This window comes from Metopolophium dirhodum, chromosome 1, assembly GCF_019925205.1.
Source record: "Metopolophium dirhodum isolate CAU chromosome 1, ASM1992520v1, whole genome shotgun sequence".
In the NCBI taxonomy this organism is placed as follows: Eukaryota; Metazoa; Arthropoda; class Insecta; order Hemiptera; family Aphididae; genus Metopolophium; species Metopolophium dirhodum.
The window spans coordinates 43,640,563-43,657,456 of NC_083560.1; the positions used below are offsets into that span (position 1 = coordinate 43,640,563).

General features: G+C 29.3%; 2 protein-coding genes across 2 annotated transcripts; both read left to right on the forward strand.

Moving 5' to 3' along the window:
- The first annotated feature begins 6,856 nt into the window (after window positions 1-6,856).
- LOC132939240 (uncharacterized) lies at window positions 6,857-8,555 on the forward strand. Its single transcript, XM_061006318.1, has 2 exons — window positions 6,857-7,102; window positions 7,449-8,555. Exons 1-2 carry the CDS (start codon window positions 6,857-6,859, stop codon window positions 8,553-8,555), a joined length of 1,353 nt encoding a protein of 450 aa, XP_060862301.1.
- A 3,969-nt stretch (window positions 8,556-12,524) lies between these two features.
- LOC132939249 (uncharacterized) lies at window positions 12,525-16,801 on the forward strand. Its single transcript, XM_061006328.1, has 9 exons — window positions 12,525-12,593; window positions 12,963-13,015; window positions 13,086-13,293; window positions 13,373-13,508; window positions 13,596-13,741; window positions 13,932-14,102; window positions 14,177-14,324; window positions 16,512-16,598; window positions 16,677-16,801. The coding sequence occupies exons 1-9, from the start codon at window positions 12,525-12,527 to the stop codon at window positions 16,799-16,801; spliced, it is 1,143 nt and encodes a 380-aa protein (XP_060862311.1).
- The last annotated feature ends 93 nt before the right edge of the window (window positions 16,802-16,894 follow it).

Below are 16,894 nucleotides of genomic sequence, written 5' to 3' on the forward strand. Positions count from 1 at the left end.
CAGCAGAACTTATAAAAATAAAAAACAATTGAAGAACCTCAACAGCTAATTCTGTAGACACGTGTCTCCGACCCCCCACACATCACAAAAACTTATTTTCAATTTTTTTTCTATGCCAATATTTAGCATGTAATTAACATGTATTTACATGCTTGGTCCCGCAATTCTACCGTCATCCATTGGGTTCGCAATATTCGTTTTTCTAGGTGAGGGGGCTGGGGACACGTGCAAATTAGGAAATGGGATTTTGCGAACCAACAGCACTAAGCCTATTTTATGAAGGGATACCTACACATATTTCATAAATAATAATAAGTAGCAACAGGTCCGTTTCGCCAGCACTGCCACTTTCGAATCATAATACCAAACCTTAATAGTATTATGTACTTTTTTTTGTACAATTTTGTACAACCAAAATTAAATTTTGTACAACCCCCCTAACCCGAGAAAACCCGGTTTTGTTATGCGCGTGCTGGAGAAACGTTTCCCCAGCACTGCCAATGTCGAAAATCTAAAAAGTTCAATTTTAAACTGTACAGTATTATGTACTTTTTTTTGTACAATTTTGTACAACCAAAATTAAATTTTGTACACCCCCCCAAACACGACCAAAACTGTTTTTCCTATGCGCGTGCTGGAGAAACGTTTCCCCAGCACTGCCAATGTCAAAAATCTAAAAAGTTCAATTTTAAACTGTATAGTATTATGTACTCTTTTTGTACAATTTTGTACAACTAAAATTAAATTTTGTACACCCCCCCAAACACGACCAAAACCGTTTTTCCTATGCGCATACTATTATGTACTATACTTGTGTACATTTTAATTAAATGACAAAACAGTTTTTCCATTTTTCGAATCAATTACCTGTATTTTCCTTTATTTCCTATGCCCATACTATTATGTACTATACTTGTGTATATTTTAATTGAACGATGATACAAATATAAAATACATAAAACGTAGGTAGTATACTATTTTATTCCTCTTTTACGTAATACTTAATATACCTTCCATTCTAATTTATTATTTATACACATTTTATCATACCTTTTTTTATCCAATAGATAATGATAAATACTTAATATACTTGCTTACAGTCTCTTCCGTGCTTGAAATTATATCATTGATATTTGATATTAAACCATTTAATTTATTGACGTGAATGATGTGATTATATTTTTAATACCAAAAGTCCGAAATGTAAATTTATCATTTTCTTTATAAATCTATATCAAATATTTTGGTAAGAATAAAAGTATGTTTATAATATTAATATTTTTAATTATTAAATAATCAAATTTAAAAATGAAATAATACAGGACAAAAACAGTAAGTATTACATATTTTAAGATTGTTTAAAGGACAATACAACTGATAATAATTTTTTTTTATATATTTTTATAAAATATAATTAAAATTGATAATTATTTTATTACCATAACAAATACCTAGAATATAATCTAATTAAGGTAATGATGGAACTAAAATTTGTTTATGATTATTCGTTCGCTAGTTACGTTAAATTTTGACATTGCGGGTGACGTTACGGATTCGTTCGCCGCGGCGGCGGCCATATAATATTATAATACACGGCAATATTTATTAATTTTTGGTTTAACTTAAAATAATTAAATAACTATTAATGAACTTATTTTCTTTCGACTGAACTAATCAAATATATTAAGAGTACCTCATAATCTTTTCATTCGTATAATTATATCACATTTTGGCTTAATCTTTTAGAAAAAAAATAATACTCAAATAAATTATATTACGAATTTACCATGTGTTCACTGCAGTAAACGTGTGTAATATTGTTTTGATCGTGACATCAAATACCTATAGATTTTTTACGTCTAAACTGGCTATTTTAGTTTTAACTCGTAGCTAAAACTAGAAGTGAGTGAAGACTCGCATAATATTATTATCTATCAGTACTCTTATGTGCTATGACAGTGGTGCATTATAATTTATAATATAATTGTTATTATTTCATTAATATTAAACCAAAATGTGATATAATTATACGAATAGACAGATTTAGTAGGTAATATTTTTGTATTTTTGGATTTGTTTATTTTAATATAGCCATTTGTTTTCAATGTCTGAATAATATTATTACTTATTATGTTTGTTTCTCGTTCAGTTTATAAAACATGTTCAAATTTATTTTAAGTCAAATGATCATTTTTTTACCACCAGTTTTTAATTGAATCATTTAATGAACATATTGTATAATACACGCAATGACGCAATTAAAGAAATAGTTGTAAACTTTAAATTGGTATAAAGTTCTATATCAATAAATCAAGTACTATCTGATTTAAGAGCGTAAAGCTGGTTACACACGGAGCGATTCGAACGCGCGCGTACGTGATTTTCAAATCGCGGCAAATATAAAAACGCGTACGCGTATGCTTACACACGAGCGTTTAACTCGCGTCAAAAATCGCGTCCCCACTAATTTCTCATACCTAATTTATTGGCGCCAAACTTAACAAAAATCAAAATAATAGTACTTGTTTAGTTTAATGTTAAATGATTAGTTTTATCAATTATTTTTTTTTAATATTAATGAGATTGGAGAGGCATTGATAAAAGCAATCTGGTACAGTGGCTCAAATAGTGAAATTTTTTAGGGGGAGGGGGGGGCTCAAACATACATATTGACCTAAAAGTAAAAAGTATTAACCTTACAATAAGTACATACATCACTTGCATCAAGATATGTAAGGTAGATTCAAAACAAACAATCTACCAACCATTGGCGGTGTCAGATATTTTTTATTGGAGTGGGTGAGGGGTGATACCGGGCCAAATTTTTTTCTGGTAGGGCATTTATATACGGCTACTGGATCACCCATTAATTTGTTTATTGGTAGGTATCATATTTTCAGAAAGTATTGCTTAAAATGTTTTGGGTATAATATACTATATTTCTAAATAAATAATCAAAAATATACCTACTATATTATTATCACAAAAGTACTACAGTAAAACTTCAAATTTTCTAATAATACTTAACTTTTTATTTTTTAATGTATGAGATTTTAGAAAGTGTACAGTATTAGTATTAACTTAATTGAATATTTTTATTTCTAAATGTGCAAAAAAGCATATTGAACTTGAATATAACAGTCAAACTTAATAGGTGTACTATAACTCAAGTCTAAAAACTCTTTGAAGTTATTAATACAATTTTATATGCAAATAATGGTTTACAATTTCTTTATTTATTTACATATTTTTTAACATTATGGAATCCAAAGTAGGTAAAAGTATAACCTAAAGTACTACGTATGTTTTATGTAAACTTGTCATACGGTTATATGACTTATGAGTTTATGACATAATATAAATTTGTTATAAGCACATTAATATATTTTATGTTTATTGCAATTAAACAAAAAAAGAGAGGGCTTTTTGGACTTGGTATCTAAATAGCAACATATTAACATGTTGGTATTGCCTATTAAAATAAAAATCAATAAATTAAATGTATTATGTTAGAATTATTTATTTTATTATGATGGTTGAATCAAATTTATGCACAAGTACCATATTTCTAAATATCAACATTAGATATAAACTTTAATGGAGGGGCAAAATCAAATTTTGGGGGGACTTACCCACCCTTGTACCAGTGTAGCACCGCCCCTGCTACGAGTAAAGTTATATAAGTATATTTTTAACTAGATTTTAACCATTTTTAAAATTGTATGTATTTTATACAAGAGACATAAATAAGAAAAGACCAGTATTTTTTTCTTAATTAGAATTTTCATTTCGATAAATCAAACATTTTTAAAATGTTCATAGGTACATTGTATAATTTTGTCAATTGTTTTGTTCTGTGATTCTTGAATGGAAAGTTCCTATGTACTATTTACGCACAGAATACAACATATTTTGGATAGAAAAATAAAAAACAAGGAATATGACAATATTATTGATGATTAATCACTGGTGAGTGTTTTAATGATATTTAATTGATATAGATATATACACTTACCTGTATTCCAAATACTTTCCTCGTTCTGCTCATCAATTATAAATGCCTCGTAGTTATCAAACATTATTGTAGTTTAATATGAAATACATAAATACTAAAATATGAACAGCAAATTAAATGACGAGCTCTGGTCATACCAATGTCAACTTTTTGAATGAACAAAAATTGGAAAAAACGCGCCTATGGAGCGTTAAAATCGTTTCGTGTGAATATTAACATTTGAAATACACGGTTTAATTTTAGAGTTTGATCGCGACCGAACGCGCTAAAATTAAACCTGCGCGATTTATCGCGTACATTTGCGATCCGAACGCGTCTGTTATTCCCCGTTTGAATATCAACATCAAAATACACGTGTACCATTTCGGGCGATTATTTGCCGCGATTCGAATCGCGTTCGAATCGCTCCGTGTGTAACCAGCTTAAGTCGTAATATTCACGTAAAAGCGTGACGTCACGCGTATTTTTCAATGTAGGTACTCTGTGACGGTATCTTGAGAACACCACAACTTACCTATATGTTTTTCGTCTTGTAGACATATTATAACACAGGAAGCTTAAGTAAATTTCAGTAGAACCGATTTTGCGTTATACCAATTTTATCTTAGTGAATTTTGACCTATAATTAAAATTAAAGATAAGAACATTATTGTGCTTAAGTGTTGGCATTTTCTAAAATTTTAATTTTTAGGTTAGATTTCAGGATTTTACTTAGGAGAACTACTCGTACAAATTATGTACCAGCTACTTTTTTTGATTGATATTATTTTTGTTAGTGATGTGAGCCTTGTAAATTTACCATGTAAAATTTTACCGGTAAAGTAAATTTACAAAAAAAAAATTACAATTTACATTTTTTTACTGCTCAAATGAGTGACCACTTTATTTGTATGTTTTTGTATTTTTTATCAAGATATTATGATTATAATACAAATTAGGATTGTTTTTAAATGATGATGAGTAATGACAGTTGTTATACCACGAATTAATTGAAACAGATCAAAATTATTTTTATTTTATATTTTAGTATTTTACTATAATTAATAATTATTAATTATTATTTTTAATAAAGAAATTAAATACTAATACTTTATTTTATATTTATTTTGCCTTCTTTACATACAATTGTGAAAAAATTCAACAGGTACACTATAAATTGAATTTTGATAAAAACTTGCCAATTTTACTGTAAATTTGGTAAATTTACCGGTAAATTTACTTGGTAAAATACCCAAAAACCGTGGCGTATAATAACGTATATATAAAATATATAAATATTATAAACATACTTTTATTCTTACCAAAATATTTGATATAGATTTATAAAGAAAATGATAAATTTACATTTCGGACTTTTGGTATTAAAAATATAATCACATCATTCACGTCAATAAATTAAATGGTTTAATATCAAATATCAATGATATAATTTCAAACACGGAAGAGGCTGTAAGCAAGTATATTAAGTATTTATCATTATCTATTGGATAAAAAAAGGTATGATAAAATGTGTATAAATAATAAATTAGAATGGAAGGTATATTAAGTATTACGTAAAAGAGGAATAAAATAGTATATTACCTACGTTTTATGTATTTTATATTTGTATCATCATTCAATTAAAATATTTAATATACACAAGTATAGTACATAATAGTATGGGCATAGGAAATAAAGGAAAATACAGGTAATTGATTTGAAAAATGGAAAAACTGTTTTGTCATTCAATTAAAATGTACACAAGTATAGGACATAATAGTATGCGCATAGGAAAAACGGTTTTGGTCGTGTTTGGGGGGGTGTACAAAATTTAATTTTAGTTGTACAAAATTGTACAAAAAGAGTACATAATACTATACAGTTTAAAATTGAACTTTTTAGATTTTTGACATTGGCAGTGCTGGGGAAACGTTCTCCAGCACGCGCATAACAAAACCGGGTTTTCTCGGGTTAGGGGGGTTGTACAAAATTTAATTTTGGTTGTACAAAATTGTACAAAAAAAAGTACATAATACTATTAAGGTTTGGTATTATGATTCGAAAGTGGCAGTGCTGGCGAAACGGACCTAGTAGCAACGGCGTCTGACACTCAATAATTAGAAAGTATTTGAGCTGAATCTATTGCTAATCGAAACATTACTTCTGGATCAAGCTGAACAAAGCCACAACGAATTATTACTAAACTGTTTGTCGCATTTTGTGTACAAAAAAATCTGACACTATTGTGTACTATTATACCTATTATGGGTTTGTAAATTAATTACAAACACATTGGATAGATAAACGTTATTTATTATTATTTCGACCCGAAATAAGTCAATGATTAATGTATTATGTGTATTATTATGATGTGGTTCGCGGTGAATTGGTCGCGAATATAATTGGTCGCTAAGATAATTGATCGTCAAACGAACAATTTTAGTTTTTTAATTATTTTATTATACTCATTACATAGTTAATATTTAATATATATTATAATATACACATCCGAGTTTTATGTTTATTATTTTAGATGATTCAAATACTCTTATTTATTTTTAAATAACGTACAGTAAACCCAATTTACAATGGGATTAACAGATATAATAATCTTAAATACTATTATATGATGTACACACGAGATGATTGAACTAGCGTGGCAATAACTTAGATAAGCTTATACGATCGTTATCGATTTATCGTCATCTATATTCCGATGGTCGTACCAATTTGTCATTACATACTTGCATTTGTTAGTCCATGCTAGTACGTTATTGTGTGTGTTTACTGTTTTTTTATTTTATAATAATGGAGTTCATAAAGAGTGAAAAAGGCAAAGATAAATTAATTTATAACGGTTATATGTATACTTTTGAAAAATTTGGAACCGAAGAAAAGTCTATATGGAAATGTGACCAATATAAAAAAATGAAATGTAAAAGTCGTATTCATTCTCTTAATAATGAAATACTTAAAGAAATACAACACAATCATGTACAAGATTGTGGAAATATTGAAGCTGCCAAAGCCGTTAATTTGATCAAAAATATGGCTACGCAAAATGTGGATTTGAGTACTCGCGCTGTAATTAGCTCAGCTTCGACATCTGTAAGTTAATATTAAATAAATCCTTCTCAGTATATCAGTAAAAATTAAATGTTGATTGAAACAAAGTTAAAATATGTGAATTATTGGAACTTAATTTATTAAAAATACCGGAAAATTAACTAAAAAAGGAAAATACGCACCCGGTTACCTAACTGCTTCGTACGCTGCACTCACACACTGACCGACCTGTATAAAGTGTGTATTTTTGTATAGCGATAATAATAAATGTGTACGTACCTACCTATAACTATAATATAAAATACTTAAAAATACCTAAAATATAAATACCTATAAAATATATTTATATAATTAAATTAAAAATGTATGCTTTTTTTAAATTGGATAGTTGACAAGTGCTGCTGCAGGGCAAATGCCATCATTGTCTGTCTTAAAGAGAACAGTACGGCGTATTCGACAAAAAGAACAAGCTACTCCACCAAACCTAAAAAGTTTATTAGAATTGATCATACCAGACGATTATAGAACAACATTTGACGGAAAACCTTTTTTATTGTTCGACAGTGGTCCTGTAGAAAATAGAATTTTAATTTTCTCCACCCAAAAAAACTTACAACTTCTACAAAAATGTGAACACTGGTTTGCTGATGGCACTTTTTCTACGTCACCAAATTTATTTTACCAAATTTACACTGTTCACGGAATTAAATTTAATAATGTTCTTCCATCAATATTTGCATTGCTACCAAATAAAACTGAAACCACATATGTTAATTTCTACAACGCATTAAAAACATTAAACGAATCATTAAATCCAAAATCAATTATGGTTGATTTTGAAAAAGCTGTGATTAATGCGATTCAAAGTGTTTTTACCAACACATCAGTTCGTGGGTGCTTTTTTCATCTATCGCAAAGCATTTGGAGACGCTTGCAAAACTTAGGATTCCAAAAAAGGTACATGGAAGACTCGGAATTTGCTTTGCAAATTAGAATGATGGCAGCACTTAGTTTTGTACCAGAAGAGGATGTAGAAAATGCCTGGAATGAACTACTGGACTCAGAATTTTATTCACTGAACGAAGAAATATTAACACCTTTAACAAATTATTTTGAAGATACGTGGATTGGACGTCTTGATCGAAGAAATCGAAGGAAACCAGCATTATTTCCAGTGACGCTGTGGAACTGTTTTAAATATATTTTCGAAAATATCCCCCGGACCAACAATTCTGTTGAAGGGTGGCACAATGGCTTTGCATCTAGTCAGAACGCGTGTCATCCAACTATATGGAAATGTATAGATTCGTTCAAAAAGGAGGAGAGCCTTATCAAGTTACAGACAGAAGAACTAATTGCAGGAATGACGATGGGTGTTAAACGGAAGTACAAAGACCATGCAGAAAAAATTATAAAAATATATGACGACTATCATACTAGGAGTAAATTAGACTTTTTAAAAGGAATAGCCCATAATCTTCAACTCCAACTTTAAATAAATTAAAATGTATAATTATTAATATTATTATTATTATTTTATTTATATTATTATTTATTTATTTATTATAATTTTAAATTTAATTAACTGTGAGAAATTTTAAAAGCATAAAACTCAGAAATATACCTAATATTATAATAAAATAATTAAAAAACTAAAATTGTTCATTTGACGATCAATTATCCTAGCGACCAATTATATCCACGATAAATTCACCCACGATCAATTCACCGGCGACCAATTCACCGGCGATCAATTGTTCGCGACCAATTCACCGGATACCCAAATAGGTATTTATGTGGGAGAGTGTATTCCCCGAAAATAAATCACCTGTATTTTTAAATGTTATAAAATTAATATTACTTAAGTTACATAAGTTTGTAATAACGTAAAATAGGATAACATATAAATAAATATAAATACGACTCCTGTCGATAGTTATATTAAAATAGTAAAAGTTAGAATAGTAAAATTACGCTATTACCTTCCTCCAGGTGTTCGGAGGGCTCTCGAGATCGTGTATTCTAGAATTATATCAAATACACCGTACAATATAATTTTATGGAAAAAAAGCACATAGAATGTATTGACTGCAATCAACATAAAATATTATACCATATGCCTTACCTGATTCGCAGTTGTTCGTAGACAATATTGTAGGAGTTTTAGGTTTTAGATAAAATAAAGTACTACTTCAAATAGGTACACAAATTGAATTAACAAACGCACTGATTATTGCTTGCATAAGAAGTCCAGTTGTCGCTCGTTGAAATCGGTTTCTTTGGTACTTGAGAGGTTGTTACTCTGGTGGTTGGTGCTCATGCACTGGTTTAAGGGACGGACGCGAGGATGCTGACCAGAGAGTGATGGGTGGCTTTGTCACTAACTTATTGTGGGCCTGGGAACTAGATTATTCTTTGGCGTCAGCATAAAATAAGGTCACACATATCCTACGTAATATTGTTATGAGTGCGTGTCGAATTCTTAGTTGTCGTTGTCAATGGCTTTATTTGATGCGACCGATTTCTACAAGCGACAGTCTGGCCGTTGTTTATTATTCTGTACAATTTTAGTTTATTATAATGGTGTGTGAGCATATCATTACATCCACCCTGCACTTTTTGTGTTGTGCCCTCACAACATCACTCGTGGGCGAGAGTGAGAGCAATACAAATATTTAAGTAGAGGAGAGATAAAGTGAAAGTTGAAAGTTAGAAGTTGAAAGTTGAAAGTTGAAAAAAGTTATACAATTTAAACTAGACATTTATATATACATATATAAAGAACACAAATTTTACTATACAATCTAAAAGGGGCAATGTAAATAATATTAAAGTTTACATATTACATTAGGGGAAAAAAAATTAGGAAGATAGAACTGAAGCTGAAAGTTCGTACTCCCCGCATTCCATTGATGTGTTTCTATTCTTTTATATTTTATATTTTAAGTTCCCTATCTGGTGTTGTAATGATAGCTATACAATTTTTTTTTTTTTTTTAAGTTTAATATTTGTGTACAATATATTGTCATGTTGACATGTTATGAATTTTTACATATTTTGGTTTTTATTCTATATATTCTACATAGTTTTAACTTTTAACTAATCTAATTATACATTTTTCATATAAACTTTGCTCACAATGTATTTAGTTCATAGACACATTTTTTTTTTGTTTTTATAATAACTTAAAAGTTAAACAAAGTTAATTTTTTTTTTGGTATTTCTTATGCTTGACATTTATTTTCTTATTAGTACTAGCTTAAAATTAGGTTTATTTTTTGTATTCATTGCTTTAAATTGATCTTATACCTTATACTAACTTAAATTAGGTTAATCATTTTACATTTTTTTTTTTTTAATTTAATTTAAAAAACAAAGCTAATCTACTTACGTATAATTGCATGGGCTATTTCGGGTATTCCCATGACCGAAAGCGATAGTATCTATCAACCTGACTTTTTTCTTTTGTGTGTGTTTCATCGGCTAGTACATATAAATTGTTCCGAGAAGTAAAATTCAACAACCTAAATATATCTATACTTCTATATTTATATAATATTATTTACGTGCTAAATACACGTTGTATATATATATATATGTGTGAAATGGAATCTCTGTGTCGAATTTACTCTGAAACTACTGATCCGATTTTCATGACTTTTTTTTTAATGGAAGAGTACATCGTCGTGTGTCGCCTACTTGACTGGTTTATTCATACCTTGACCGAAATATAATTCATAATTATTTATAAAATAAACAAATCTTATGCACGACTGCAAGAGCAACAGCCCCACTATTTGCAAAAAACTATCTACGGGGGCGGAGCACGCGAGACACAGCTAGTTATTTATAATTTTAAATTTATTGTCAGCGCTTGCCAATCATTAATAAGCTTAATATTTTCTTAAATTTATTGAAGCTTAAATATTTTAATTAGTTTTTCGTATGTAATTATTTAAAATTTATAATTTTTTATTCATCATTGGATTTTTCACCCTGGATTTTTTATCCATTAAACAATAATATAACTTAATATCATCAACAGTTTAAAAAAATAGATTCCATATTATAATATAGTCCAGGTAAAGGTACTGTAATAAAGAAATTAAATGTTTGAGAAACAAAGTGCACGGAAAACATTTGGTAGGTACACACAAAAAAAAGGTAGTTAAGTGGATGTCGCTCTGCTGTGCATTAGGTTACAAGTGGGTCACTGTATAATGGATGGTATTAAATTTGAATTCAATGATATTATATCATTGTCATGGGCGTGCGCAGACTTTGTCCGCAAGGGGGCTTCTTAAAATGTCTGAACCAAAGATTCTTGTTCTAATGACTACGATAACTTTGGACGGGTATCACCCTTTTCGGCCAAAATGTTCCCTTCCCTTTTCAGCCAGTACCTACAGTTTTCTTTAAAATTTACAATTTTAACAACCGTCCTTATTAATGAAGTTTAAACAGATTATATATGCATAAAAATTAAAAGTATCAACATTTTAAAAACTCTCATGATGCAAAAAATGTGGAACGGCAATGACTAAATGAAGCTTACATTGAAGAATGTTAATAAAAAAAAATCAGATGTTTAATTAATTATAATAATTCTTAAGTTCAGTTATTATAATTGTAAATTTTAAAGAAAACTGTAAGTACTGGCCGAAAAAGGACAGTGGCAGAAAAGGGAACGGTAAGTTTTGGCCGAACAGGGAAGGGTACATTTTGGTCGTAGAGGGGGCCGCTCCTTTGGACATGTGAGGTGATTCCGGATCGGTGATACTCGTTTGCGCACAGTACACAAATTTTGACCTGTTAAATGACGACTCGTTTACATACAACTATTAAATTAGACTTATATTGTAACTTGCATTGCAAATTTCGATAAGATACATGCAAGTGAGTTCAAACGATAATGCGATTTTAGATAAATGTGTGCGTTATTGACGACCGCTGTATGTTATTATATATGCCTATTATTTAGTCGAACGTGTGATGCTATCGGGACACGAGTCATTTTATTTCGTGTAGTACCTACCATGGACATTCAAATATCAAATGTTTTTGAAACGTGCAGAGGAAAACGTTGTTTTAATATTGAAAACTATAAGTAAATACATCCACCACTCCTTTCAGAATCTTAATAAGATTGTTAGATGTATATTCATTGAATATGAACACTATTCAATTATATTTGTGCAAACTTATAATGTCATAAATAAGGAAAAAAATTAAACCATTTATTTAGGTTTTTTTTAAACATTTTAAAACAATAGAATATTAAAAAAAAAAAAAAATATTGTTGCTAATGATTAAACACTGTATAGTTTTATTTGAAACAAACATGATGTTATATTTTTTGAACGACGACTGTTGTATGCATTTACATTTTGACGGGAGCTAATATTTCAAGAAATTTTGAACTGGATCGACAACAATACGTTTCTCTTACAAACTTTCTCACATTATGAGTTATTCTAGAGGAATATTATTTATGGATTGCATAAAGGCCTCCAGTGCCTATGTTCTTATAAAAGTATGTATCATTTCCCTGCACTGTTTACATATTTGTGCACACAAAGGACCCTTCACCAAAGGTACTAATTATTAAAAAAAAAAAATACCCCAATGGATTGGTTAGGATTTAAATATTAAATCTTGAAAAATCCAAATATTATAAAATAATTTGAATGTGTTTTATTTATAAAATTTTTTTTTATGTAAATTTAATAAAAATCGTATGTTACTTTTTGATAGGCGCTAGTTTTTAATGTGCTACCACCAGGAACTAAGAGTCATTGCAGGTCTATGTCTGTGCATACTTAAAATATCTACTAATTCATTGAAAACCTAAAATAGTTACAAACTTTCTAATAGTATTTCAAAATTAATGTATTTTTTTTAGTGGAGCTATCAAAAACTAGACAAACTCATAGACGATCGTCACAATATTGTCAAGTATGTAAATATACGAAGTTTATTGAATATTTATCATATCATATATTTAATTCGATTTTATTAATTTAAGACCTGGAATGGTCGTGGGTTTTTGCCACCCACTGTTGGACATGACCGTGGTAGGAAACGAAAATATATTGAAAAGATACCATCTGAAGAGCAACGATGCAGTTTTGGTGGGCGAAAAACAAATGGGCATATATGAAGAACTAGTAAAGGATCCGAACGTACATTACTCTGCTGGGGGTTCTGGTCAAAACTCATTGAGATTCGTCCAGGTTATTTCAATAATGAACTAAATCAAAATAAAAATAAAATTTTATTATAAAAAAATAAAAACATAAAAATATTGTTTAGTGGGTATTAGAGGAACCGAATTCGGTTACGTTCTTTGGTGCAGTCGGTAATGATCGGTACAGCGAAATTCTGAAACGCGAGGCGATTCGGGACGGATTGGACGTAAAATACCAATACCATTCTGACATACCTACTGGTGAACATTGAATTACAATTTTTTCTTCAATAAGTGTATGATATATATAAATATATAATTATTTTTTATTACTTCATATATCTACAGGAACATGTGCTGTCATTGTAACAAACGGTGGAAAACACCGATCACTGTGCTCGAATTTATCAGCATCGTGGAAATTAACAGATGACCATTTAGAAGTCCCAGAAAACCAGAAAATAATTCAAAATGCAAAGTTTTATCTAGTGACTGTAAGTTAATTCATTGCATGATATTGAATAAGTTATTTTAATTTGTTAAATTGGTAGAAATGTTTTTTTTTAATTTTAAGCACGTCATCAAATCGTATGAAAAAAATCTTGTTTCACATTTTACTATATCGTATAATGAACTACCTATACTTTAAAAATAATTAGCAATTATAATTTAATTGTGTTTAAGGGCTTTTTCTTAGTATCAAATCCAGGCACGGTCGAAAAAATTGGAAGAATCGCCGACGAACGGAATTGTCCGTTATTGTTCAACATGAGTGCTCCATATATTTTCGAATCGTATTTCGATTCGGTTATGACAATTTTATCATATATAAATATTATTATTGGAAATGCCGAAGTGAATAGATTTAATTAAATGCACTGTAAATAATGTAAACAATTATTAGTACAAAATATTTTCTGAAATTTTAGGAAGCTAAAGCATTTGCCTTTGCAAATAACTGGGAGACAACCGATATCGAAATTATCGCAAGCAAGATGAGTACATTTAATGTTGGAAAAGAAGGGTATCGCTTAGTTATTTTAACTCAAGCTGATAAACCAGTTATCGTAGCATTGAGTAAGTATTTGCATGAACATAATTCTTGTAACTGTATGTAAACTATGGCAAAATTAACCTTTATCTAAGAGTCGATATGTAAACTACGCCAAAAAATTCTATAATATCACAGAAATAATTTTTGTTCAAAAACCAAAAATACATAATTATATCTACATAATCACACATAGGTTATATGTAGGTATATAATATGATTTAGGTACCTACCTTTATAATTAATGTTATCGTATCGAAATGTATATCGTGGTAATATGCTACCTACCGCCAGTTCGTTAGAGTAGTATGCTACCTACCAAAAAACTTTACTGGTGTTAACCGTATTTTACCCAGGTACTGATTATTGAATAATAACAATATGTTAAACTAAAATATGCCTATCGTATTTGCTGACGATTATTGAGTATTTTGATACGTTATAAATTGTAATATTGTTATTACGACATCCCATACAACTTCAAATTAATTGACGTGTTTTGTTAATGGACGGCCACAATTCCTATTTTAGTTGACGGTCTAACAAATCTGCAGTGTTGGGAAAGTTCCTTCTTAAAAAGATCTCGTTCTGTTCCCCGTTCTTTTCTTAATATATGAACTCGTTCCAGATCGTTGATTTTTATTCAAAAAAGGAACTTGCTCCCAATCAAGTTGCTCTAAAAAAAACTCGTTCCAATTTTCGTTCATTTTTAATTAAGTTATTTACAAAATTGCTGTTTTAGAATAATACATTTTTATTTATAATGTTAGGCAAGAACAATGATCAATGAATGAAACGTAAAGCAACTAAAAATATCTTCTTATACTTATTAACACGTAGAAACAAAGAAAATTATATTAAAATTTAAAACATGTTTTTAAAATTTGAAGGAACTGTGATTTTTGTTCACGGTCCTCAAAAAAACAATTCGTTCATTTCCTTTTTTCTTTATTTTAAAGGAAGCAGTTCCAAGCTTCGTTCTTACAAAAAGCACTCGTTCCAGGAATCCGTTCCTTTCGGAACGAGTTCCTTCTCAACACTGCAAATCTGTTGCTTTACAAATAAAGGAAGGACACAACACATACTAAAATAGGTAGTATAATATCTAAACATTGGTTATAACAATAATAATAATAATAATAATAATAATTTATTCGAAACGAATAAAACGGCCAATTGCCCAATAGTACAAGCAATTAGATTATAATATGTTAAACGTTCAACAAATATAAGGTTAATATAAAACTAATTAGGATAAGAATATTAACTAAAATATGATTTTAAATGATTTTAAAATAAGATAATATTCTGATATAAACATAGTATTATTAAAATATATTGTAGAATCATGCTTAATGGAGAAAAGAAGAAATCGACATCTGTAGAAAGTTTGCCACACAGGGACATGGGTCTTGGGATTTGAGAATACTTTAAATAGTTTGTGCTGAATGATGTTAAATAGAACATGGAGGTGGAACGGTTATTATAAGCTGGAATGGTGAACGGGACGCATTTTAATAGATAAGGAGCATCAATTTTGCTATCGATTAATTTATAAACAAATTAAATATCTGCTAGTTCACGCCTAGTAATTAGAGTTGGTAGGTTAATAAGGGATCTTATCGGTGTAAAATCATGCTGGTCGATTGTTATATTGAATTTGAAAACTATAAATTTAAAAAAAAACGATTTTGAACTCTTTTGATACAATTAATAATAGATTTATTGTATTTAGTTTTAATTTAGTGTCCAAGGGGTTGATCCATATTCTAGGCTTGATGTAGGTAATAATGTGCAGTAGAGTAATTTAAAAGAATCCAAACCATTGAAATCGGATGAGTGGCGTTTTAGAAAGTCCAATAATACGCTTAGAGATTTTTTTACCACATATTCAATATAGTCCTAGAAATTAAGATTGTGTGTTAAGATTATACCTAGGGTCTTTTATGGATGAAAATGTCTTGATGAATATTTACAAGTTAATTCACAATGGCTATTTAGCTATAATAGTATTGTATCACCGTTATAATAATACGTCGTTTATCGTAATAAAAGTTTAAGTCATAGGTACTCTACCGTAATAAAATTAAACAAAAATATAACATTTATAAGATTAAGTATGGCAGGTAGGTGGGTAGGATAGGTATTTCATATTTTCCGGTAGGTAGCATACTACACGAGTACCAATGTTTGCTTCTAACTTTTTCTTATAGGGGGTCTAGTTTCAACATTTGAAGTACCAGAAATAGCTGACCAAGATATTGTGGACACAAGTGGAGCTGGCGATGCCTTCGTTGGCGGTTAGATGATTTTTAATCTGATATCATAACAATTAAAATATTGTAATTTCTTTATTTTAAAAATAATTTTTATTACAGGATTTATCGCTAAATATATTTTGGGTCACTCTCTGAAAAGTTGTATCCATTCTGCAATCAATGGAGGGATTTATATCATAAAACAACATGGAATGACAAGAGGAGATATTGTGTTAGATGTATAAAATATATACTCTGTTCACAGTGATGGAGCGTTGAATAATAAATAATAATGAATGATTCCTTTCAAAAGTGGATCTTACAATTTTTTTAATCGT

Bases quoted from the DNA above. Each gene is read 5' to 3' on its own strand.
- LOC132939240 (XM_061006318.1), top strand. From the start codon at position 6,857: ATGTATACTTTTGAAAAATTTGGAACCGAAGAAAAGTCTATATGGAAA. The intron at 7,103-7,448 runs GTAAGTTAATAT...TAAATTGGATAG, and splicing joins TTAGCTCAGCTTCGACATCT to TTGACAAGTGCTGCTGCAGG.
- LOC132939249 (XM_061006328.1), top strand. From the start codon at position 12,525: ATGAGTTATTCTAGAGGAATATTATTTATGGATTGCATAAAGGCCTCC. The intron at 13,742-13,931 runs GTAAGTTAATTC...ATTGTGTTTAAG, and splicing joins CAAAGTTTTATCTAGTGACT to GGCTTTTTCTTAGTATCAAA. The intron at 16,599-16,676 runs GTTAGATGATTT...TTTTTATTACAG, and splicing joins TGGCGATGCCTTCGTTGGCG to GATTTATCGCTAAATATATT.